This window comes from Aulostomus chinensis, chromosome 15, assembly GCF_037954235.1.
Source record: "Aulostomus chinensis isolate RoL2024-O1b breed Wild chromosome 15, RoL_Achi_v1.0, whole genome shotgun sequence".
In the NCBI taxonomy this organism is placed as follows: Eukaryota; Metazoa; Chordata; class Actinopteri; order Syngnathiformes; family Aulostomidae; genus Aulostomus; species Aulostomus chinensis.
Genome location: NC_141334.1, coordinates 2,295,001 through 2,318,117, shown reverse-complemented (window position 1 = coordinate 2,318,117; position 23,117 = coordinate 2,295,001). Strand labels below are relative to the sequence as shown.

At 46.0% G+C, this 23,117-nt stretch overlaps 4 protein-coding genes across 5 annotated transcripts in view; 1 reads left to right on the top strand and 3 right to left on the bottom strand.

Annotated features, from left to right (window-relative positions):
* The first annotated feature begins 1,592 nt into the window (after window positions 1–1,592).
* Window positions 1,593–10,027, top strand: LOC147248162 (dachshund homolog 2-like). 2 transcript variants are annotated; one of them, XM_086226397.1, is made up of 12 exons: window positions 1,593–2,150; window positions 3,591–3,685; window positions 6,143–6,244; window positions 6,345–6,470; window positions 6,562–6,716; window positions 7,153–7,294; window positions 7,428–7,478; window positions 7,771–7,928; window positions 8,043–8,190; window positions 8,291–8,416; window positions 8,523–8,573; window positions 8,976–10,027. In XM_086226397.1, exons 1-12 carry the CDS (start codon window positions 1,645–1,647, stop codon window positions 9,011–9,013), a joined length of 1,698 nt encoding a protein of 565 aa, XP_086082523.1. In that variant the 5' UTR covers window positions 1,593–1,644; the 3' UTR covers window positions 9,014–10,027. The 2 variants fall into 2 exon arrangements, with proteins under 2 accessions (XP_086082523.1, XP_086082522.1); XM_086226396.1 differs by having other exon boundaries at window positions 8,523–10,027.
* Window positions 10,028–10,603: 576 nt separating this feature from the next.
* On the bottom strand, window positions 10,604–16,041 carry ik (IK cytokine). The gene is made up of 20 exons (XM_086225879.1): window positions 15,864–16,041; window positions 15,073–15,139; window positions 14,902–14,994; window positions 14,770–14,829; window positions 14,442–14,609; window positions 13,766–13,880; window positions 13,622–13,692; window positions 13,495–13,541; window positions 13,251–13,414; window positions 12,972–13,080; window positions 12,813–12,852; window positions 12,559–12,727; window positions 12,398–12,416; window positions 12,232–12,315; window positions 12,072–12,156; window positions 11,924–11,981; window positions 11,601–11,689; window positions 11,412–11,520; window positions 10,873–10,907; window positions 10,604–10,805 (listed from the first exon to the last, which is right to left on the bottom strand). The coding sequence occupies exons 1-20, from the start codon at window positions 15,871–15,873 to the stop codon at window positions 10,778–10,780; spliced, it is 1,620 nt and encodes a 539-aa protein (XP_086082005.1). The 5' UTR covers window positions 15,874–16,041; the 3' UTR covers window positions 10,604–10,777.
* A 1,392-nt stretch (window positions 16,042–17,433) lies between these two features.
* ndufa2 (NADH:ubiquinone oxidoreductase subunit A2) lies at window positions 17,434–18,892 on the bottom strand. The gene is made up of 3 exons (XM_086226039.1): window positions 18,724–18,892; window positions 18,060–18,166; window positions 17,434–17,601 (listed from the first exon to the last, which is right to left on the bottom strand). The coding sequence occupies exons 1-3, from the start codon at window positions 18,825–18,827 to the stop codon at window positions 17,510–17,512; spliced, it is 303 nt and encodes a 100-aa protein (XP_086082165.1). The 5' UTR covers window positions 18,828–18,892; the 3' UTR covers window positions 17,434–17,509.
* Window positions 18,893–19,503: 611 nt separating this feature from the next.
* LOC147248158 (A disintegrin and metalloproteinase with thrombospondin motifs 2-like) overlaps window positions 19,504–23,117 on the bottom strand; it is a 22,514-nt gene continuing 18,900 nt past the window's right edge. The window contains exons 19-28 of the mRNA XM_086179064.1: window positions 22,820–22,943; window positions 22,626–22,706; window positions 22,348–22,511; window positions 22,106–22,265; window positions 21,894–22,026; window positions 21,480–21,687; window positions 21,274–21,403; window positions 21,116–21,190; window positions 20,853–21,012; window positions 19,504–20,391 (exon numbers count right to left, since the gene is read on the bottom strand). Of these exons, the coding sequence (XP_086035190.1) occupies window positions 19,710–20,391; window positions 20,853–21,012; window positions 21,116–21,190; window positions 21,274–21,403; window positions 21,480–21,687; window positions 21,894–22,026; window positions 22,106–22,265; window positions 22,348–22,511; window positions 22,626–22,706; window positions 22,820–22,943 (1,917 nt within the window). The 3' untranslated portion in view covers window positions 19,504–19,709. The remainder of the gene's footprint in view (window positions 20,392–20,852; window positions 21,013–21,115; window positions 21,191–21,273; window positions 21,404–21,479; window positions 21,688–21,893; window positions 22,027–22,105; window positions 22,266–22,347; window positions 22,512–22,625; window positions 22,707–22,819; window positions 22,944–23,117) is intronic.

The window sequence follows — 23,117 nt, the reverse complement described above, 5'->3', positions numbered from 1 at the left end:
AACATATATAAAGACATACATGTATATACACAAATACAAACCGAAATACATACATATATTACATATACATAAATACACATACACACACATTCTCTCTATACACATATTTATGTTTATACACACATACAAACAATAAATACATGCATACTAACATATACATACATTCATACTAATACATATATTCACATATATACATACGTTCATAAATATCCGCACATATATACACATACATATATACATACATAAACTTACATATACTTACACAGATTAATACTTAACTATACAGTAATACACATACATACATATATACATACTAACACAAATTTACATACATACACATGTATTTATATACATACATATATACACATACATATATACATACACATATATACATATACCTATATACGTAAACATATATACATACACATATACATACATATACACATGCATTTATATATACATATACCTATATACATACATATATACATACATACATATATACTAACACAAATTTACATACATACACATGTATGTATATACATACATACATACATATATACATACATATATACACATATATACACATACATATATATACATACATATATATACATACACATATATACATATACCTATATACATATATACATACACATATATACATATATACATACATATATACACACATATATTTATATATACATACACATATATACATATACCTACATACATATATATACATACATATAAACATACACATATACACACATATACACACACATATACATATATATATACATATACATAAAAATACATCTACACACACACACACACACACACACATATGCATACATGCAGTAATGTGGCTGCATACAGGACTGTTGTCTAGTTTGACAGGCAGAGACGTTAACCTGCTTCAATCTGGTGAGGGACACTCTTTAATATATGAGGCACCAGCCTGGAGCTCTGAAGAGGCGTGGGTGGGAAAAACTCCACTGGGCTGCCTTACATGGCAGTGGCAGGAACTGGGACCAGGTCTATACCTGCTGGGGGGCAGTGGTCCCCATTAGATGCTAAACAGAGGAAATCCAGAAATCTGTCATAAGTGCTGGAATGCAAATCGTCAAATTAAATGAGAGTTTCACCTTCATGTCATTCTACGGAGGTTAGCATAGTCTTTGTTCTGGAAGTGCCCAAAGTGGGCCGCGACTAACCAGTGTGCAGTGCCAGCACTCTGACATTTTACCTGCTTGTTAGGTTAACTGAGATGATAACTTACCTGAAGGGTGAACCTGAGTGTCTGTCCTTATATGCTGACCCTGTCATGGCTGACAGCCTGGCTCCAGCTCCTTCGGATTAGCTACGAATTTAATCTCTAATCTCAGTTAGTTTTAAATCAGAATATTACCCCCACCACCTTCCTCCCTACATAACATAATTTCATTGTTATATTTCAGATTTTTTCTTAAATCAGCTGTCAATCCTTTAACTATAACAGCAAAGGCCACACCCCCTGGTCACGCCCCAGCCAATGGAGGGCCTGCCCGCGCTGGGGGAGAAGTTATCTTTAGCTCTTCAGCGGCGGTGTAACATTCAGATTTAAACAAACTCACTCTTACTCTTGTCCCTTGTTTGTGCTCTATCATGGCGGGCTCCTGCAGCAGCCCCCTCCCTCGGACCTCCACGCCACCTGTCGACCCTCTGTTCCACTCTGCCTCACCTTACAGGGCCCTAAACCCGTCCAGCTCACCGCGCCTCCCCGCTGCGCGCCTGCCCGGAGCATTCTTGAGCTGCGCGGCAGGCGGCAGAGTCCGGTTCAGTGTGAACGCGACGAGCGGCGGCGCGGCTCCGCCGCCAACGGAGTGCAGGATGGTGGAGATTCACGGCGTGAAGGTGGCGTCGTTCACCGTGAACGGGGCCGAGCTGATCTGCCTGCCGCAGGTCTTCGAGCTATTCCTGAGGCACCTGGTGGGCGGACTGCACACCGTCTACACCAAACTGAAGCGTCTGCACATCAGCCCGGTGGTCTGCACCGTGGAGCAGGTGCGCGTCCTGCGGGGGCTCGGAGCCATCCAGCCCGGAGTCAACCGCTGCAAACTCATCACCAGGGCCGACTTTGAGACGCTGTACCGGGACTGCACCATCGCCAGGTGGGCCGAGACACTCGGAGCTTTTTACAAGTTAATAAGTGATAAAATCTTTGTGAAACTGGAGTAAAGTTGCAAATAAAAACACCAACATCATGAAAGATGACGACTGACCCCTAAAATTTAAACTGTAAAGTGTTGAAGATGTATTATTTCAGTTTGACATTATTTTGTTTGATCTTGAAACACCTCAATCAAAGTCTATAAAATAGTGAAGATGGACAAAGAAGAAGCGAAGATGGAGGATTAAAAGAGACTTAAATAATTCACTTCCCTATAACTAACTTCTACTATAACCTGAAGATGCAGAATAAAAAGAATCTGCTCTTTGTGGTTTTTTTTGTAATCTTTTTTGGCGTTTATTATAAAATAACGGTTTGCTTCTGATTTTTGTGTCGCAGCAGAAAATTCAAATGGTTTTATTAAACATCTTGGAATCTTCAGTCAGTGATATCAGAATAACTGATCGGTCCGAGTTATTCATGTTCAGATGTTGAATTGCCTAAATAATAACATAATATTAATATATATGGGTGATATTTGACTGACTTTTCTTGATTCCACTTAACCAATGTGAAGAAATTATGTTTGACAGATATTAAAAGTGATTTTTATGATTCTTTGTTTTATTCTGAAGTCAGGTGGAGACAGACTGGGACCCTGACCACAATCAGGCTCGATTCAATCACGTCAGTCATTAAACTGCTCCAGTTTAAGGGTTCAAGGAAAGACGCATAAAGTTACAAACAACGGATCGAGTTTCTTCTTTGAGAATAATTGATGGACTAATGAGGTAACAACCTGCTAACAGAGGAGCAAATGAACAGACAGACCGGAGAGCTAAGCTGTTCCCTAGTTAACAGCCCAGCTGACGACCCAGCTGGGCAAACACCATCGCGACAGAAAACGAGACTTAACGTTTCTGCAAGTTTCTGAGTCAAAACTAAAATAAAAAAAATAAAAAAAGACGTGCAGACTCGATGAACAAAGAGAATCATCCTAGGACACCAGCGATCACGGGCTGATGGAACTCAAGTCACGTGCTTTGCTGGTCAGATGTGTGGAGGAGACACACACTGACCTGATCAGGACCTCCAGCCCTCATGGCCGAATCTCATTAATGAGGTTTAGGTTGAGGGCAGGAGGTCCAGCATGAATGTGAGTCAATGTAATGCCCTAACAAGCGTATCTGCCCAAACCTGTGTGTGTGTGTGTGTGTGTGTGTGTGTGTGTGTGTGTGTACTTGGGGCTCCAACACTTAATTAAATTGGAACAGAATGTCTTTGATGTAGCCACACACACACACACACACACACACACACACACACACACACACACACACACAGGAATTTAATATAGAAATGTTGTGTGTCATATTCACCTCGACCTCCTCCCGGCCTCAGCAGCCTCTCTGAAAGCACCATCTTTCTCTCCTGCTCTCAGCTCGCGGCCTGGTCGTCCCCCAAAGCGAGCGCTGGGCGTGGCCATGGTGACTGACAACTCCAGACTCCTCCCACACAGCCTGCTGTCTCAGACAGGTGAGTGAAACCTGACAAAGTACAGTCGTCCCACTTGTAAATCCTCTCAAGCACACATTGTTGTTTACCCAACAATAAAAACTGCAGTCAAGTAATTACACCAGAATCGTTGTTTGATTTGTTTATTTATGAACGTCTGATTAAAAACGTGCTGCTGTTCTCTCAGGGTTCGTTTTATTCTGCTGACTGACAGAACATTTTTATCCAGAACAGTGGAAATGGAGGTTCTCGTTTGACATAAAATCTTTGTCTCTAATTTGTCGACAACATGAACGTTTGAACCTGAAGCTTCGTTTCTCTTCAGGACATTTATGAACAGTTTTCTCAGTTAGGAAGGAGAAGTAACGCTTCGTTGACTTGGTAACATTCGCAGTACCAAGAACGTTGCTTCTCATCTTGACACAAGGTGGAGATTCATTCTCTCCAATTAAATTCAGGCGAACACGGACGTGGAGCCAGCGGACCTGGACTGTGTGATGCGATGGGAGGGTGGCGAGTCCTTCAAGGAGAAACTCGTTTATCTCGCTGGTTCATTCGAGCACATTAACGAGATGAGTTTTACTGTCAGAACCGTCTTTCTTCTTTATAGAAGTTTGTTTCTATTTCAGCTGTTTTAAATGCAGGCATCTTAACGAAGGAGGGGCATCGGCCGATAGTTGCGTTGTTTGACACTAGTTTTTATCTGTCAGGCAGTTCTGACATCATCAGTCACACTGTGATGCAATTTTTAATTAGCTGCTTAATTAGCAGATGTCAGAATGATTGACAGATTGAGTCTGACCCTGAGGGCGTGAGTGTGTGTGTGAGTGTCACTCATAGTGACACTCACACACACACACAATTTCTTGACCGATTGTCAAAGTTTACTGTACAAATTAAATTACTTTACAACTATTTTGAGAGTCTAAATGTATCTTCCATCTTTAAATAATGTACTTATAAACGGGAAACACCCGACTGAACCGCCGTTGCTCACTGGAAGGAAGATGATTCTCGTGAAAGATCTGCTGACAATCCTTGAAGGAGCAGAATTATGCTGGAATGCTGTGGACATTGACTGATGGTTCCATCATCAACACACGTCTCCTCCTTGCTTCAGTCACCAACTCTCAGCATCCATCTTCTTTCTTTCGGTAAAATTTATAATCAAATGAAACTTTACACTCCAACGATCAAACAGGAAATCGTTTTCAGCCTCCGAGGAGACCGAAAACAAGATGAATTTATCAACCTGACATGTTTATTTACTGTGTGAGGGTGTGTGTGAGGGTGTGTGTGAGGGTGTGTGTGAGGGTGTGTGTTCTGCACTTCCTGTTTCTCACCCGAATGCTTCCTGTAATAGATTTTGTATGGAAAAATGATTCATTTCTGTTTAGAGTAGAAAGGAAGAGTGATGTCATTTGATTTGTAGTTTGACCTTCCGGAAACACAAGCTTTGCTCAAACTGTGGCTGTGTGAATGTCTGAATGTGTCTCCCACAATGCAGTGGGAGAAGAAGCATGCAGTTAATACAAAGTCTTTCCAGCAGGAATAAGAGGGAATTCCACCACAGAGAACATGTGACTAACTGTCAATAGCGGAGAGGGAGGTCCGCCATCTTTTCGGTACCTTGCTCCTTCTCCTACATGGACCCCCCCCCCCCCCCCCGGATAATGAGGAGGTTGGAGGGAAGGAAGGAGCGAATCAGGAAACAGCAATCGTGACCCTGCGTGGTTGCTGCTTGTTCCAGTTGTGTTTAGCACGCTACGCTAACAGTTTCCCCCAGTGTCCGGTCTTCTTGAGCAGCGACCTTAGCAGTTCTCTCCTGCATCTGGTCTCTATGCTAAGCTAGAAGCTGGGTTTCCTTCAAGGAAGATTAAAGTTTCTTTGTTCTTTCAGTCGTTTCATGTCTCCATCATCTGGGGGAGCTTTACCAAGCCTGGAGGGAGGGTCTCTCGTTAATACTAATTGAATTAATTAGATAAAGTGATTAACTGGGCCAAGTGGCTGCAGGGAACAGTCGAGAGACAGCGACTGATCAGCTTCTGCTCGTCTTAACACAGTACACAAGTGGTTAAAGTTATCATCGTTAAATCGTCGTCATCAAGTGAAATCACTCATTTTAATAATACTAATAATCAATTGCTCGATTAACAAAACAACCATAGGAGTCAAGTCTCTCCTGCTCTCAGGTCGATCATTGTTTGCTCTCATTCAACCCAAATCTCACTGGTGGTGTGGCGTTTATTCAGAAAGAGAGGAGAGCCGTCCAAGATTACCCAGAAACCCCTGCCGCAGCTCACTGACGTGAACATGACAGCTGGCTCTCTGTTACCTCCGTCCACATGCTAAAAGTGGCATCGTGTGCATGGGAAGGAGACAGCGGTGCAAACATGATAACCTCCCAACAGATGTTTCAGACTCACCTGTGTCAGGTGACCATGTCCTGCTAGTTTAACGGATGTTTTGCACCTGTAGGATTGGCGGCAGCGGTGGCAATGAGGATGATGATGGGTTTTGATGGGAACAGCGATCAACAGCGGCAGCCCAATGGCACCGAATCAGAGAATGATGACACAGGTGTGACTCAGAGACGTGACATCATCAGCAATCTGGCCAACCAGATCAAAGTAAGGCAGACTCTCCTCATCATCTTGTTTCCTCAACTCCTCTCTTCTAGGAGGTAGTGAAGGATCATGGGAAAAGGACTTGAGCCTCATCTCTCCCTCCTCGTCAGTTGTGGCGCCTCCTGTTGGTCCAGCATCTCTCCACCTGAACACTCTGCACAACGCGCTGTTAGCCAACCGTGAGCCCGCAGCTCGCCTTTGACACTTGGAGTAGATCACTATTAGCGTAGGATCTTCTTAAACTGTCTCTCTCTCCCTCCACCTTCTCAGGTCTGCCGGACCTCCCCTTTATGATTATGCCTCATCCCCTCCTCCCTGTAGGCTTGCCCCCTGCCAGCGTTACCATGGCAATGAACCAGATGAGTCAGCTGAGCAGTTTTGCAAACATCACCGCCATGTCACAGGATCAGACTGATGAGGGCAAGGTGCCTGCTTGCTTGCTCATATTTACATTATTACTGCTAACACAGCTAATACTAGAAATGCTACCGCTAACACAGCTAATGTTTACGAGTGAGGATGCTAACATTGCTAGGGGTGTGGTTAAGAGTGCTGACGCTGGAATTGCTCACAATAACAGTTTGAATATGTTTTAGTTTTCATAGAAAGTGTCGACGGTGTGAATGCTAACGCTGTCACACTGAGGCCCCGCTGCTGACAGAGACACGAGTAAGAGAGAGTGAAGCGGTTCACAGTGCTAAAGCTAAAGCTGTTAGTTATGCTAACAGCAGAATCATGCAGGTGACCCACCAAATTGTTTTTTTGACCTCCATCACTGGGGGGACTGATACTGATTTCTAATGCTAACAGTGAGGGTGCTACTGCGAACCCTTAGACTGATCCGACCTCTTACATGTTCAGGGGCCCCACCAGGGAAGCCCCTCTGCCTGCCCCTCCCTCAGCGATGATGAGCTCCACCCTCCAGAACCAACTTGCCAATCACTTTCCAGAGAGTCGTCACCGTCCTCATCATCACCTCCCCGAGCAGACACACTGGACCCGGGTCGGTTACACAATTACACCCCGAACGGCAGAAGCAGCAGAACCTGCCTGCTGTTCATCCTGGTGGAAACAAACATTCACAACGTGTGTGTGTGTGTGTGTGTGTGTGTGTGTGTGTGTGTGTGTGTGTGCAGAGGGTGACATCAGAGAGCAAGAAAATAGCACAAAGTTGTTGAAAAACAAAGGTGAGAGCGTGTTTGGGTGATCATCTCAGTCACATTTGTTGTTAAATAGACCTGCTCTACTTGTAAAGTGTCATGAGATAACTTTTGTTGGGATTTGGCGCTAGACAAATAAAAATTTAAATAAATAAATAAACAATGATGTCATGGCGTTGAATTAGAGCATCACTCTGAACCATTTTGTATTCATCTTGTTACATAATGCCGACGTTCCATCGGCTAGTTTTTAGTTTGAGTGATATTTAAACATCGTTGACTACTGATGAGGCTTTTACCGTCTTGTCTTCTCCTGCAGATGACAGCTTGATGCCCCTCCCCCTCCTCACACCAGCCTATGAGAAGTTGTCACTCACCTCACAGTCGCTGTCAAGCCACCATGCAAAGTCCACCTTTGCTCCCTTCTTATTGGCTGAGGGACTTTCGTCAATGGAGACACTGCTGACCAACATCCAGGTGACCAACAGGAGTCACATGATTGAAAAATTAGTCAAACCTGTGTCTGACATCACTCTGAGGTCACTGTCGTGTCTCTCTGACATCACTGATGTCTGTCCTGCCGTGTCTCAGGGTCTCCTGAAGGTTGCCATAGAAACGGTTCGTTCCCAGGACAAAAACACCCAGCTGGAAAGAAAAGAGTTAAAACTGGAGCTTGAGAAGGAGAGAGACGCCCGGCAGGTTCTTCAGAGACAGCTGAGCTCTGAGCTACAGACACAAGGTGAGACGGGTGACAGCAGGTTCCTGAACTGATGTGAAGGCGTCTTCATCCTGGTCTTTGTCCTCCACCTGTCTGTCCTTGTCTGGTTTGTCCTCCTCAGCATCTGTCCAGAGGCGCCTCAAGAAGGAAAAGAAGGCAAAGAGGAAGCTGCAAGATGCATTGGACTTGGAATCCAGGCGGCGAGAGCGGGTGGAGCAAGTGATCAAACACTGCGACCTCCTTTCAGGTGACTGTGCCAAACGGCTTCTCAGCTAAGCTAACAGAGCAGAGAGCTAACTGAGCATTTGCCAGGCTCATGTTGTGTTCAGTGGCAGTGTTTGTGGGGCTTTCAGATGCAGCAAGTGAGAGGGAAATGGAGTTCAAGCCACAGGAAAACGCTCCAGGTAACCGACCACAGGAACACCTGTCCTCCTTCAACTCAGTCTGAAAATAAATGAAGAAAACCCTCTGCTAACAGCGTTGCTAGCTTGTGGCTTCAGCTAACCAATGAAGCACTGCATCCAGACAATGGAGTCACATGTAACTTGTGTGCTGCTTCTCTTCTGTTCAAGAGTCCAGTTGTCATGAAGCAGCAACACCTACGTCCGGTGGCTCAGCCAATCACAGAATGACCACGTATCTGACATCACAAGAATTAAGAGCCATTCATGTAGCACCTTTTACAAATGGCTCAATATTCTCTTAACAGAATTGTTTTGCTGTTGTCAGAGAAACTGTCACATCTGTACTGCTGTGAATTGTGGGATTTTCAAAATAAAATGTCAAAACTTTTCCTGTTTCCACAGAGAAAAGAGTGTTCACCAAACCCCCGCTGCTCTTCTGAAGCCCTGCCTTCGGTGGATGGATGATGACGGGGAAGAGACTAAAGACTCAAAATCCCATCAGCCACTTCTCTTGTTTTGTCTTTTACTATTGTTGGTTTTACCACATTCTAAATTAGAGTATGTGGTTTAACTTTATATTTTCAAAGACTTCCAGTGATGTCATCAGCTTTGTGACTTTGAGTGACCTGACAATCTGATTACACCGGAAGGAGTCAAACTGAGCTAAGCTAGCTGTCATATAGGCGAACACCACAAGAGTATTATATAGTAGCAATGTTAGCCTAGCTGTTTATCTCCTGATGTTAGTTTGTAGTTTTCTATTTCAAGTTTGTTTGGACACTGATGAACTATGAAATCGTCTTCTGATCGTCTCACCTCCTCCTCCTGTTTGCAGGGTGAACGGCGATCCGCTCTTTAATGACTCCACGCTCTGAAGCTGATGTGACAAACTGCATTTCTCCAAGTGGCCACTGGGGGCTCCACGCCTTGTAATTTGCTGTTATGTTTGTTAAACTTTCAGAGTATTCATTAATCATCACGTTTGTTTCCTGACCGACGTGCTCATGTGTGAGCCACAGGAACAGAACGACTACATGTGGTCATTTTATGTGTACATTGTTTTGTCGAAGTTGCTCACTTTTTCCTGCTGAATATTTGTTTCCTGATGCTGTCATATGGAACGAGAATGTGGATGTGGAAAGAGCGAACACAGCTGTCTAAGGCAGCGCCACTTGGCTCATCAACCGAACCAAGCATTTGTTTATACCTTAATTTCTCAGCTAAGTAGGAAAATTCGATTATTATTATTATGCCAGTTGTTTAAGTTGTTGTGAGGGTGAAGTTCTTCTGTAGCTCCGCCTCCTGGTCCTTCCTCCTCAGCAGAACTCTTGACAGCTTGTGAAATGAGTTGTATGCTTATTATTCTACTTTTTAATTCCAGTTCAGTTTGTAGAGTTTAAACTGTTAAAGTTATGATTTGTGATGTTTAATTACACTCCAAATAAAATACCTTTGCCTTGATTTTATCGCTTTTCTCTCTTTTGTTGCTGAGGAGAGTGAGAGAGGGGACCTGGACAGGACCTGCAGGTCTTCAATATCCATGGATTGAACGAACAAGATGGACAGAGACTGAAACATCAGTCTTTATCAATAAAGTTTCCTCTGAACTGAATGTAAACATTCAAGAAAAATTGAAATAAGCAAAAAATAAACTTGAAACAAAAACCGTAACTTCATGTTTGATCATCAAACAACTTCCCAGGGGAGTGGCCGGAGGCGGAGCTCCGGGCCTCGTTAAAATCGTCAGAAACACCCAGATCCATATTGATCAGTTCGGCTGTTGGTCAACAAACACACAGAGATCATTAACGCACGGAAGATCAAAACACTCATTAGAGCGGTTGAGCTGCTTGTCAAACATGTCTCCAAAAGTAACAACAATTTGACTCTTAATGAGCTTAATGAAGACAGAAGCTTTAACGAGGTCAGACAAAGTGAGTGTGTCCGGCAGGGGTGTCGTGTTATGGGTGACCACATCAACCATGTGACTAAACAGCATCACCTGACTGGATGAAAGAATCCAAACAATATCACGGAACATCAAATTTTTAATGATTATCTCACAACAACTTATCACTAATAATGACAAGATCCCACAGTGACCAGCTGATCGCTCAGCTGATCGCGTACAACTACAACGGAAATTTAAGAGGATCAGTGAGTGATCGATCAGTATTGACTGATCAGTGTCGGTCACCTCATCCTCAGTACTTCGGTCTCTTCACGTCGACCCTGGAAAACAAACACCATCAGCTTCCTGCAATTTAGCGCTTTAACAAGTCTGAGAGCTTCAACTCACCCGTCGGCCTCCATCTTCTTCCGCTTCTCGATGATCTGACAAAACAACAGACACTGATGTCACAGGGTGACCTCATCACAGGTAACTACCACACGATGTACTCCGTTTTGAAACGATTCAAATTACATATGATGTCAGCACTGCATGTTCAACTGAGCATTGCTGACGCCATTGCTATGGCGCCGCCAGAGCGCTCCAGTCCTAATGGATTGGACCAACGCACCATTTCCAATGAAACAGTTTGATGAAGGTCCTGGTTAACAGAGTCAGAGTCGCAGTGCCACCTAGTGGTGACACAAGGTTGGTATAAAGTATGGAGGTCCTACAACACAACACAAAAACCGCAACATCCTGCAAAACCGCAACATCCTGCAGTGAGCAAGAGCGCAAGGAGCCGCACACTCATTCATTTCTTATTTGGTGGGAGTAAATGTGAAGCTTCAGTGTTGGAAAATATCTGAATCAAGTAGAATTGTTACATCACATTGACAGATGATGTCACCACGCGTCATCACAAACAAAGAAGATGGTGAACTCACAGCACTGATCTTCTTCCACTGGCGATCCAGCTCGGCCTTCTCGTTGGTCTCTTTGAAACGACGCGTCTTTCTGCCCTCAGACATCTTGATGCCGTACTGGAAGGCAGCCCTGCAGGGACAAACTGTGTCAGCAGGTGCCAGTCGTGCTACACCTGGCAGTCAAAGCTGAGGGGGCAGTGAGATACGTACTTGGGCAGCGCCTCCTTGTTGTTCATGTAGTCTGAATATTCCTCCTGAGTATCGAAGTCCCAGCGGCCCAGCGGACCCTTCTTATTCCCCTGAGATGAGACCGATCACATGGTTGACCTTCATCATCACCATCATCATCATCGTAGTCTGACTACTGTTAGTTCATCAATCAATGTAATCGTCTTCAGTTTTCTGCTCCATAGGACAACGTGTCTGTGGTTGACTGATGTCACCAACCACCTGGTTGCCCTAACAGGAGGGGAGGAGTCTCCCTCAAATCAATCCAGCGAGTCAGACTGATGCATGATGGGAAATGTAGTTACCTGGTCCATCTTACTGTAGTCCACTTCTTCATCACTGTCCACAGCCAGGTCGTCCATCCTGCACGCACACACACACACACCTTTACAGCACCAGTATGACTCAGTGATCATGGGTGCTCACCTGTGTGTTGGTGTGTGCGGTTCTTACGTCGCAGGGTAACATTCAGCGTATGAGTTTGAGCCTCCGAAGAAATCACCAAGCTGCTCTTTACTGTCTCTCCTCTGAGACGATGTGCTGAAAGTCAAGGTTCAAACTACCTCAAACTACAGAGCCCCCCCCCCCGTGTCCCACAGTATAGAAGGATATGGATCCTGGCCCTGCCACTGGCTCCCTGCTGCTCCTGCAAACTTCTCATTGATCATCTTTATCTGATCTCTGACTGAACCAGGACCTGGGAGACACAAAGACCACAATCATCAAGACATCTTGTTTTTCTTTTGGTAGTTCAAGCATGTAAGAACCAAGTTGATTACCTGAATCCACCTCCACCACCTACACACACACACACACACGCACGCACACACACACACACACACACACACACACACACACACACACACACACAGTGTTATTCCATCATAATAAACTGCAGTATTTCATCTTTTAATCTCGGTCTCATCAGCTAGCATCTAACCTGGTGTTCGTCGCCTCGCGGCTTCTCGAAGTAGCTGTGTCTGCGGCTCTTGTCCTCCTCTCTCACTCGCTCCAGGTTTCTGTCTCTGTCTCGATGTCTCTCCTTGTCTTTGGGAGGTTTGACAGACGAGGCGCTGGACGGCAAGTAGTCACCAATGTCCTCGAAAATGCTGAATGGACAACCAAAACACAAAGATGACAGTTGGACTGGAGAACAAAGACCAGATATGAGGATGCTGCTGTTGGTTTACTGACCTGAGATCAGCTTCAGGAGCCCGTTTATCATCCAGTTTCCCTGAAACACACGGTATTGGCATCAATAACATTCCTATGACATGAACCTGATCTTTGATGGGCTCAGATGTTGTCATGGGACCAGAGACTTCCCAGTCAGTGCCGAGGTGCTGCTGTTACCTTTGTCCTTCTTCTTGATCTTCTTGTGGCGAGTTCCCTGACGGAGGTATGACAGGATCTGGGTCAGCTTGGAGATCACGATGTCATTGGTGGTCAGAGTTGTCTGAGCCTGGTGACAACACAAAAAGATGTCAGAGAAACACCTTTACAAACATCAGGCGAGAGATCCATGATGGCACCAGACACCAGTCAGAGGTCAAGACGCGATGGAGTTCCCAGAAATCAGAGGGACCACAATCAAAGATGGTGCTTCGGTCAGTTATTGATCCGTGTCCGTACCTCCATACTAGGACAGTCGGCCTTGCTGCGGATCAGGGTGGTCGGGATGTCGGTGTCTGTAAACTCATCATCCAGGTCCACCACATACGCCATCCTACCAGGGAGGAAGAGCTCGTTCCTCTCCACCAGACCAGACCTGAACACCACGCGGTAGATGTTCCTGCCTGGAAGACGATGTGTGAACAGGGTTTGAAGGCCGGTTTATGTGTGACTCATCGAATAATCATCACATGATCACACTCACCCAGGCGAGTCTTAAATTCCATCTTCTCCTCGGGGTCCACATCCTTCCTGTTGGGGACATATATACAGGTCAAAGGTGGACAGACACCCAGGCGGGTCCTGGTTCTGGTTTATCAATGTTGTCATACTTGGCCTCCTTTTGAACCTTCTCTATCATGTCTTCTTCTTCTTTCTCCTTACTGGTGATTTCAGCTCTCACCTGAACAGACACATGGGAGTCATCAGCTCGGTCTCATACGTGACCAAACTCACCACATCCGTCACCATCTCACCTTCTGCAGCAGAGCAAAGTCCAGACCTTTCACCAAGTGAGTATGTTCCATGTCACCACCCAAAAACTTGGACTCCTGGATCAGCTGGCGACGTTTCTCTGCTGCAGATTTGTCCCTGGAACACATCAACAGCGGCAGCGTTAGCATTAGCATTCCTCGTGCCTCGGCAGTGGGACCAGCAGCTCTGTAGCTAAACCGCTGAACTGTAGCTAAACAGTACTCACACTTCAATGGTGGATCTAAAAGTTCTGTGGCTAGCTGTACTGTTAGCGGTGTGGGCATTAGCGGTACCCACACCTCAGCAGTGGGTCTGACATCTCTGCTGTTACAGTACTTCTACTTCTTCTCCTTCTGCATATCTGTCTTCCTCCATTCTCTGTCTTTGTCTCTGCCCTGCTCTCCTGCTCTCTTTCCCCCCAACTGGTCAAAGCAGAAGGCCGTCCCCACTGATCCTGGATCTGCTTGACGTTCCTGCCTGTTAAAAGGCAGGTTTTCGTTGCTGCTGTTGCAGGATGTGCTTGCTGATGGAGAACTGTTGGGTGTAAATTCATTGAGGGAGTGTGGTACTGGACCTGCTCTACTTGGAAAGTGTCATGAGAAAACTTCTGTTGTGATTTGGCGCTATAGAAATAGTATTGACTTGACTTCTAGCAGCTTTAACAGTAGCAGTACTCACGCCTCGGCAGTGGGTCCGACAGCCCTGTAGTTCGCAGTGGTGCTGATCAGCTCGGTTTCTTCGTAGTCCTTGTTGACGCCGTCTCGTCGCTCTCTGGCTCGGTCTCTGTATTTCTCAGCCAGTTCCCGCTCTCGCTCCATCTCTTGCTGACGTAGTTTAGCGTAGTAACTACACAACAAAATCAACGATTAAAACATAAACACAGCTGATCAGCCGACTCCGTTTCCATTCGTTTGTTTACATCTGGGGCCCCGTTCCATCTCAGGAGCTCTGACTGCTGTGACGTGGATGAAACGAGACGGTACCTGAATTGTTACTAAAAAAATACCTCTTCTTCTTCCTCCTCCTCGCTGCAGGATCTTCATCCTCATTGTAGTCCCTCGGCATTCTGGGAAAATAGTGACCCGACAGTGAGACAAAGTTTGACATCACAGCGTTCTGTGTACAAACATATACTCACTCATGATGTCTGGACTTGGATGGAGGTGCTGATGAGGGCGTGGCCCGCGGTGTCATCAGCAGCTTCCTGAAGTCGTCGTTAGTCAGCTTGGACCTGCAGAAACACGGTTGCTGACGTTGACACACACAGAAACATACGTGCAATTACGTGAGCGTGTCACATGATACTCACTGGGCCGCCGCTCTGTGGTCGTCCACATCGTGACCGTCGGGAGCCAGAGGGTTGGAGTAACTCTCAGCTGCAGGCAAACAACATGTTAGTTCTTTACACTTCATGACGTCCTGCCAGCCCAGATGCAGCAAATGAGGGTTGGAGCAACAGGCTGAGGGTTGGGGGTCACGCAGGAGGGCGGAGGAGAGAAGGACACAAGGAGGCCGAAACTGAGGGACGAATCAATCCAGTAAAAACAGCAGGAAGGTAACGGTGCTGTTTTCTAAAGGAGAAAAGCTTCGTTTAACTCACACCCTGACGTGGTTCCTGAGCTTGGATGACCAAGTCAAGTAGAAATAGGCTAAAGTCTTGAGCTGGATCAGCTCGGGCCTTCATCTTGTGTTTGAATGGGGACGTTAAACTAAAGGTGACGCGGTGGAAAGACGTTCCTGTCGGTAAACACTGGAATGTTATTTCCATCACCAGATGTTGTTCGCGGCGGGATGGACACGAACACGTCGGGTCTCTTGTCATCAGTTTGTTTTAATGTTCAGGCCGTCAACAAACGTTGGAACTCCATCAACAACCAGCGTCGCAGTCTGATGCTGAAGCTCCGACAAGGAGCTGCGGGCGACCCGGCGTTCCCACGGATTAAACACCTTCACTCACAATCACAAGAACCTCCACTCTGTTCTGTTCTGTTTACTTTTCTACTGCAACGCCGCAAGGTACGAGTTAGCTTGAGCTTCCCTGCAGGCTAGCGCTGCAAAGAACAGCCTGCTAGCCTGCTAGCAAGCAAACCAACGACTTACTTTCAGGCATGTCTGCGGGATGTCGGTTCTCCCCGGGAACAAAAACAATCAGGTTCGTGTTCAACCGTCCTCTCCAAAGAGATTTTTGCTTTTTTGTTTTTTACTGCGTTGTTAACTTCCTCAGCCGATCAGCGCTGGGTCTGTTGTGTCTTACGTCACTTCCGACACAAGTAGCTCGCCCCCCGCTCTTCCTTTGGGTTTAAGGGCCACCTACTGCCACCTACTGGGCCGGAGCTTAGAACCCCACTTAAGCAGTATGACAAGCGGGGAGATGTCGGTCAGAGGCCCGGTCACCTTGAGAGCTCACAGCCTCGTCCGGTTCTCTGTGAAGACATGAGGTTTAACCTCCACCAACACCCTGACAGAGTCCGGCTGCAGGTTGGTGGCTCCTTTATCCTCAAATCCAAGGCAGCATTGTGACTATTTTTATTGTCACAATGCTGCTCTCCACCATTTAGGAGCTGCTTTTTTTAAGTAAATTAAGGTAGTTTTCATTATTTGTGTTTTCCGTGATTTAATGCTTGATACTGCTGTCCTCTGTCCCACATCTCACCTGTTTGAGTGTTTCTGGTTCATCCCCTCCTCCTGCCCAATAATCCACCTACACTCCTGCATGATTTTATGCCTCCACACTCCTCCGAGGCATCTGTCCATCCCATTTACATTCTTGAGATGTCAGTTTGGAACAACTGAGCCAATTTGGCTCAAACACCCCCTTGACTCTGGGTGAAAAAAAAAAAATATAGGTCAGGGTCACTGTGATAAGCGCGGTCACCACCGCAGTTTTCCTGATGTGACGTTGCAAAGACGACTCCCTTAAATCCCTGTAATCTAAACATTCTTGACTTTAAATATGTAAGAAAAGGACATTTGTCTTTATTTTGAAGACAAGAAAGTCAAAAAGGACTTCATCTTCTCTGTACGTGTTTTATTTTTAGGTAAATTTCATATTCATAAGAGGAGATGGCCCGACAACTAACCAAACTTTACAGTCTAACAGGAACTTCATCTGTACAGCACCGTCATCAATGGACTTAGAAACCCAAAAGCCTTAAAAACAATCTTTATTTTGGAAAAGTTTTTATGTTGTTTTTTTTTCATCTCTCACTCTTTTTTTGGATTATTTGTCTTGTCAGAAGGTTGTGGTCTCGTTGTATTGCTTTACGATCTGCGTTGTTGTGCCCCTGGCTAAACACCTTTGTTCTGTATAAATGTATTTGTTAATAGAAACAAAAAAAACAAAAGCAGGATCAGCTCATCCCTGACTCCTCCTACATCTGCGGGTTTATGGTTGGGTTGTGTGTCAATAACATGAAATTACCTCCTGGACATAACATCATATTTAGTTCTCATCATCTTATGTTTGGATGAAGCATCTGCAGCATCGTGGCGCTCTGCTGCCTCCTGCAGGTCACACAGTGACAGCACCAGGTTCCCCAGGACCAGATGGTGTTTCTCTCAGAGCAGACTAACTGCTTGTCGGTGAAACAATTAACAAGGATGCATTTAAACATCCAGCGTTGTGATGGTAACAGCTTTATAAAAAAAGAGGCAGAAAACATAGTCACATTAATAACAACACCAGTTTTATTTAAACGAATACATTTACAAGACTGAGCCACTTCCTGTGGACAGAGGGGGCGGGGTCAGGGTTTAGACTGAACCAAAGTCTGCAAACTTTGGCCCACCTCATCAGCGGACATGTTGTCCACGGAGACGCTGTGCTCCTTCCCAAAATCTATAAAAACACACACACCATCAAAACAAGTTTTGTCACAGTCACAAGTTAGTTTTTCCTCCCGACCACCTCCACACTAACAATATCAGGTCATGCTAGGTCACACTGAGCACCTGAGGCATGTTCTACCTTCCCCCAAATTTCCACTGGATCTGGTGGTTTTTAGGGGTTAGAGTCATCTGGAGAACGTTGCACGAGATGAATCTCGTCTGCATGTGTTACGTTCGTCTTCGGCATGGCGACAATTCTACACACTACTTGGAAATTACAGAGGTGGTGTGATGACATTTGTCCTGTGAATCAACAGCTCACATCTGTGATAGGGACAGTAACGCAGGGCAGAGCCACTGAGTGAAGCTCCAAGTTTAGCTTATGCCTGAAACCCAACTGTGTTTGTTTACTGATCTGCTGACTTCCTGTCACCTGTGTCTCCCATGATGCCGTGCAATCAGACTCACCATATCGGGCCCACAGCCGTGCCTGGACCCCAGAACATTCTCTGATCAAGATGGGGAAGTCCGGGTTGGCCTGCTTCAGAGTCACATAGTGCTGCTCCACAAAATCTCTGTCACAACACAGAAAACATTGTGAGTGACGTCACAGCTAAGGAGGAGGGCCAAACTGAGCGACGGACATACAAGGCTGAGGGACCTCACATGGGGACTCCATCCATACATGAACAGACTAAATCAGTCACACTTGCAGTAAACATGCATTCTTTGCCATTGTCTAAGCAGCAGTTTGATAAAAGCAGGCCGAGTTGCATCATGTTAGCAGTCTCCACTGAGTTAGCAGCTAGCTGTTAGCAGGACAGGTCACTCTGTGCAGTGTTAGGAGCAGCTAGCTTTTAGCAAGTCCATTCATATAATGAATAAATTAGAGGGAGCTGGTAGTTAGCAAGTCAGGTCATTCCATACGGTGTTAGCAAAGGTTAGCTGTAAACAAGATGTGTGGTGTGGTGTGTGGTGTAATCAGCAGATAGCTGTTAGCAGGTCAGGTCATTCTAGACGGCGGTAGCTGTTAGCAAGTCAGTCTCGATGTTGCTTAACAAGCAGCTGAACTCTCCTTGTTGACAAAAATATTAATGAATAAAATGGCGGCTCCAGCCTGCTCGGGTCTCACCTGACCCCCTTGCTGGCCGCGGAGGTCTGGCAGAGGTGGACGCGGATCTCTCGGAGGTTTTTCCCCAAAGTCGAGCCGAGACTTCGGACTGCGGCAGCCGCCATCTTTGTTTCGTGTTAGGTGACCTGCGTGGGATTGCAGCCCGGAGTGTGTCCTGACAGGCACTTCGTTCCGATCCTTAGTCCACACACAAATGACAAAAACCTTAATTAAGAAACTGAATGATGCTTCACGAAACAGTCAAACAATTAATCAAGGCAGCAAGTCACATATTCTGATCATGAAAATATAATTTGTTGACGATTTTTTTTCATTTAATCGTTCTTGCACATATGTGCTGTTTTGTTGATTAAGTTTTCTGTCACTGATTTTGTCTAGGTTGTGGTTTTAAATTTTATGGCTCTAAAGTAATTAATTCTCACAATACACATCAGCGTACTGAAAGGTTTTTTGACATTTCTTTGCTGCAGTTTTTTTTTTGCTGCACATTTTTAAGATGAAAGTCCACGTCATCTATTGTCTAAAAAGCAGATTTGATTGACAAATGTTGAACAATATCTTCAGGTCTGTTTCATTTTCCTCAAGTCTAAAGTGTCAGAGTCACATGGTGTTGCTTGTTGCAGTCCCAGGGTGGAGCAAAATAAACATTTACATTATTCACCTTGATTTGTATCAAGTACATGCATCATCTTCATAAGACATTAGGATCGTAGACAAATTCAGCAGGTAACAGTACAAACAAAACATTTATTTTATGACTTTCAAATTATAAGCCCCCTTGTGTTTGTTTCACAAATATTTTATTTCTTAACAGTCACAAAGAACAAGATTATCTGGTACAAACAAAATGAACATCAACCTGATTCCTCAAGCACTTCATCTTCAAAGACCAACAGTCAAACTTGACCTCAGTGGTTCAGTTTCGTAGGTCAAGTTTGGTAGCAGTGGCAGGCAGTGAGCAAGCTGTGACATTACACGTCATGTTTTTATAAGTCGGCGTGCTTCTGCTCAGTCCCACCGCCTTGGCTGGGCCTCCTCAGAAGATCCTTACGCCGCTTCTCATTCAGAAGTTCCTGAATGCGTTTGTTTTGTGTTCGCTCACGGGATGGCGGCATACGGGGCACAAAGTAGTTCTGCTGGCCCCTGGTGATGTCACCGTCCAACCCCACGATCCGGTATGACACCTCGTCCACTGAGTTGTTGTCCTTCTTCAAGGATGGGACGAACAACCCAGCTTCAGTTTCAGTAAGATTAATTCTTTGGCTCCGCATGCCAGATGATCTGCCTGGTGATGATGTCATATTAATGATCTCATCAGTGCTCAGTGTGGTGGGAAACTCTGGGGCTGCAGATGTGCTGAGCAGCGGTGGCGGCGTTGACCTTTGACTGTTAGCAGTTGCCATAGGAACGGTAGTATTCTTGGTGAGAAAATATGACAATGCAGTTGCTTTTGCAGGAACAGTAGAAGAAGAAGTAGCAGCGGCGCCCGCAGGGTCCTGGGAGGACAAATAGTCATAGTAATCATCATAATCCACATAAACAAAGTCGGTGACGCCCCTGCTGGTGTGGGGTGGGCTTGTAGTGAAGCTGGCGGCTGGAGTACTGATGATGTCACTGATGATGGTAGAGGAGTTGGTAGCTGGCATTTCTGTGGTCGACGTCCGTGAGCTAAGAGAGAAAAAGAAAAGCCTGAAAGATCCAGAGCTCCACAACTGAGCTGTGTGAGGTGGCGATGACACACCGGATCGATTCAATCACTCTCTCGCTTCTGTTTGTGTCAGCATAAACACAACAGTAAACTTGAGTCCCTCTCGCCGGCGTGAATAACACATGATGTCATTTGTGTTACTCACACTGCAAGTTGAGAATTCACAGGAGGGAGTCTCAGGCTTCCTGCGGCAGACCTGAGCGGAACGCCACTCAAAAAAATGCATTTTATAAGTTGTTTGCTTGTTGTCGTGTCAACAGACTTGACAAATCATGAATTCACACCTTGTGCATGTTGCCAGTTTGATGTTATTGTGGCATAGTTTCGATCCATTTGTTTCAATCAGATGTCTTCAAATCTGAGTTGCTGTCCGTCACCCAGCCTGCATCGCTGCAGGTAACAAGGCTCCACGTGCTCTCACCTGATGTTGCTGGCTGCTGGACTCGAGCTGCTCAAGGTGCTGAAGTTGCCGCTGCTGCTGCAGGACTTGCAGCACATCTGCCTGTATCCGGGGATGGAGCAGTAGCGACTTAACGCCTCCATTCGACAGAACACAGAACGGTCGCCACGGCAACGCTGCCCTGGAATAGACATGTATTGTTAGGAGCACAGAAACTCACAACGTCATTACACCCTCTATCCTGTTGGCATGCTAGACTGAATGGGGAATGGGCGGAGTCTCACTGGATGAGACAGCTGGTACTGGGACATCAGCGCTAGACCTGGACAGCCACTGGACGATGAAGTTTCTCTGGTCGCCTGCAGGAGGAGACAAACACTAAGTGATTCCTTCAATTTGGTAAAAAAAAAAAAAATCCGGTATGTGTTTGATGGACGTCTACCTCCACAGGGAGGAGCCCGGCAGGTGCGGTTTGTGATTGGTGGCGTCTGACTGCAGTTTCCGGCCAATCCCTCAGGTGTGACACAGGCAACCTGCCGCTCCTGCGTTCCGTTTCCACAGCTGACTGAACACTGCAAGAAACCACAGACGTGCCATAACTGATGGCTGTGAGTTCAACGGGGCACTCAACTACTCCAACTCTCGTACCAGTGTCCAGGGCCCAGCACGCCATGCAGGGGGGCAGGGGATGCGGTTGCAGGGCTGCTTCATGTCTGGCCGCTGGTCAGTGCAGAGCTTGCTGTTTACAGAGCGCTGCTGCCCCCCGCTGGAAGGCTGCTGGCAGCTCACCCAGCGTCGCTGCCAACCTGTCTGACCACAGGAGGTGCTGCAGTCCCCCCAGGCGCCACTCACCCAGCTGAGGAGAAACCATGGGGTTAAAGCCTGCTTTCTGATTGAAGGACAGAGTATGCAATCAGTGACTGGAAGTGGCCGATTAATTACTTCTGTTTAGTTTTTTTACTCATGTTACCATGGCAACATGTTGAGTGTTACTTTTGCAAGCTGGTCAGCATTATCACAGTGAGCTTTTCAGAGTTACCGTGGTGATAGAATCAGTGTTACCGTGGCGAGCTGCAGGGTTCAGTGTTGCAGTTGCGGCTGATTGCCCTTGGTTTGTTGATGTTGGAGCAGAATGTTCTGGGAACCATCTTCCCATCAGCTTTCCTCCTGCAGCCGAACCTTGTGTACTGTTTCCCTGGCAACCAAAAGCACGGTTAACAGCCGTCCTGTTTCTGTGATAACTGGATAACATGGCCTGTTACAGAAGAGTGTACCTCCTCCACAAGGCTTGGAGCACTGAGACCACTTCTTCAGCGCCCACTCATAGAAAATGGCATCCTCCTGCACCAGGTTGGACTCCAGGGAGGACCGCATATGATCTTGGATGACGTACTTATAGGACACCGTCACCTTGTCATCGCCATGGGAACGTACCTAACAGACAGGTACACAGGTGGTTGTTGCAATTTTGATTGGACAGAATCTGTGCAGGTTGGATTTGGCACTGATGACTAACCATGACTAGAACTCCGTACTTCAGTGGACCCGTGGTCTGGATGGATTCCTGCTCCTCACTGTTCTTGTACTCCCAGGCCACGCCCTTCTCGATCACCATGCGGGATTCTGGGAAATCATCCTCATCATTGAGGAACATGTGACCTGTCTCCTGGTTCTTCACGGCTGGGGCACAAGATGGAACACTTCACCAAAATGAGGGGCTACGAGTTCTTCATGCAGCTCACCCAAGCAGGATTTGACCTCCTGTGACCTCTGACCCAGGATTCGGGCTCTTACCCAGGATATGAGGTGTCCCCTTGAACTCCTGAACCAGGAGGTGGCGGGCTCCTTTGGGGATTTCCAAGATCTTCAAGTAACCTGGGACACAGGAGTATCACCAATCCATCAGCCAACAACCAATACTCACACAGGAAAGTGATTCCTCATCTATTCCTCAAGGTTGGAAACAGGAGAGTGACCTTTGACCTCACCTGTTTTGTTTGTGCTGCGGGTGAAGTTTCCCTTGATGACCTTACAGCTGGAATTATCTCCTCCACAGACCCCGCAACGATCCTCCTGCTGGTCCGAGGCAATCTGACCATCACAGCCAACATGCTGCGATGAGACAGAGATTATTATTACGACATTAATATATATATAATATACATTTTACCACCAACAACAACAACAATACTGTGAGTATCTGTTAAACACTCAGTGCAGGAAAACTGCTGCTCTGCAGTGAAGTCAGCGCTTAATTGACATTCAGCACATGAACTCGACAGGTTC

What these genes read in the sequence shown, in the direction of transcription:
- ndufa2 (XM_086226039.1), bottom strand. Translation starts at nt 18,827, where the DNA reads ATGGCGGCTGCCGCAGTCCGAAGTCTCGGCTCGACTTTGGGGAAAAAC. An exon ending in GCGGCCAGCAAGGGGGTCAG is followed by an intron (nt 18,167 to 18,723) that starts GTGAGACCCGAG and finishes GTGTTGTGACAG; the next exon opens with AGATTTTGTGGAGCAGCACT. An exon ending in ACGGCTGTGGGCCCGATATG is followed by an intron (nt 17,602 to 18,059) that starts GTGAGTCTGATT and finishes GTGTTTTTATAG; the next exon opens with ATTTTGGGAAGGAGCACAGC.
- LOC147248162 (XM_086226396.1), top strand. Translation starts at nt 1,645, where the DNA reads ATGGCGGGCTCCTGCAGCAGCCCCCTCCCTCGGACCTCCACGCCACCT. An exon ending in CAACGCGCTGTTAGCCAACC is followed by an intron (nt 6,471 to 6,561) that starts GTGAGCCCGCAG and finishes CCACCTTCTCAG; the next exon opens with GTCTGCCGGACCTCCCCTTT. An exon ending in ATCAGACTGATGAGGGCAAG is followed by an intron (nt 6,717 to 7,152) that starts GTGCCTGCTTGC and finishes TTACATGTTCAG; the next exon opens with GGGCCCCACCAGGGAAGCCC.
- ik (XM_086225879.1), bottom strand. An exon ending in GACCACAGAGCGGCGGCCCA is followed by an intron (nt 14,995 to 15,072) that starts GTGAGTATCATG and finishes GTGTTTCTGCAG; the next exon opens with GTCCAAGCTGACTAACGACG. An exon ending in ACTTTGCTCTGCTGCAGAAG is followed by an intron (nt 13,693 to 13,765) that starts GTGAGATGGTGA and finishes GTGTCTGTTCAG; the next exon opens with GTGAGAGCTGAAATCACCAG.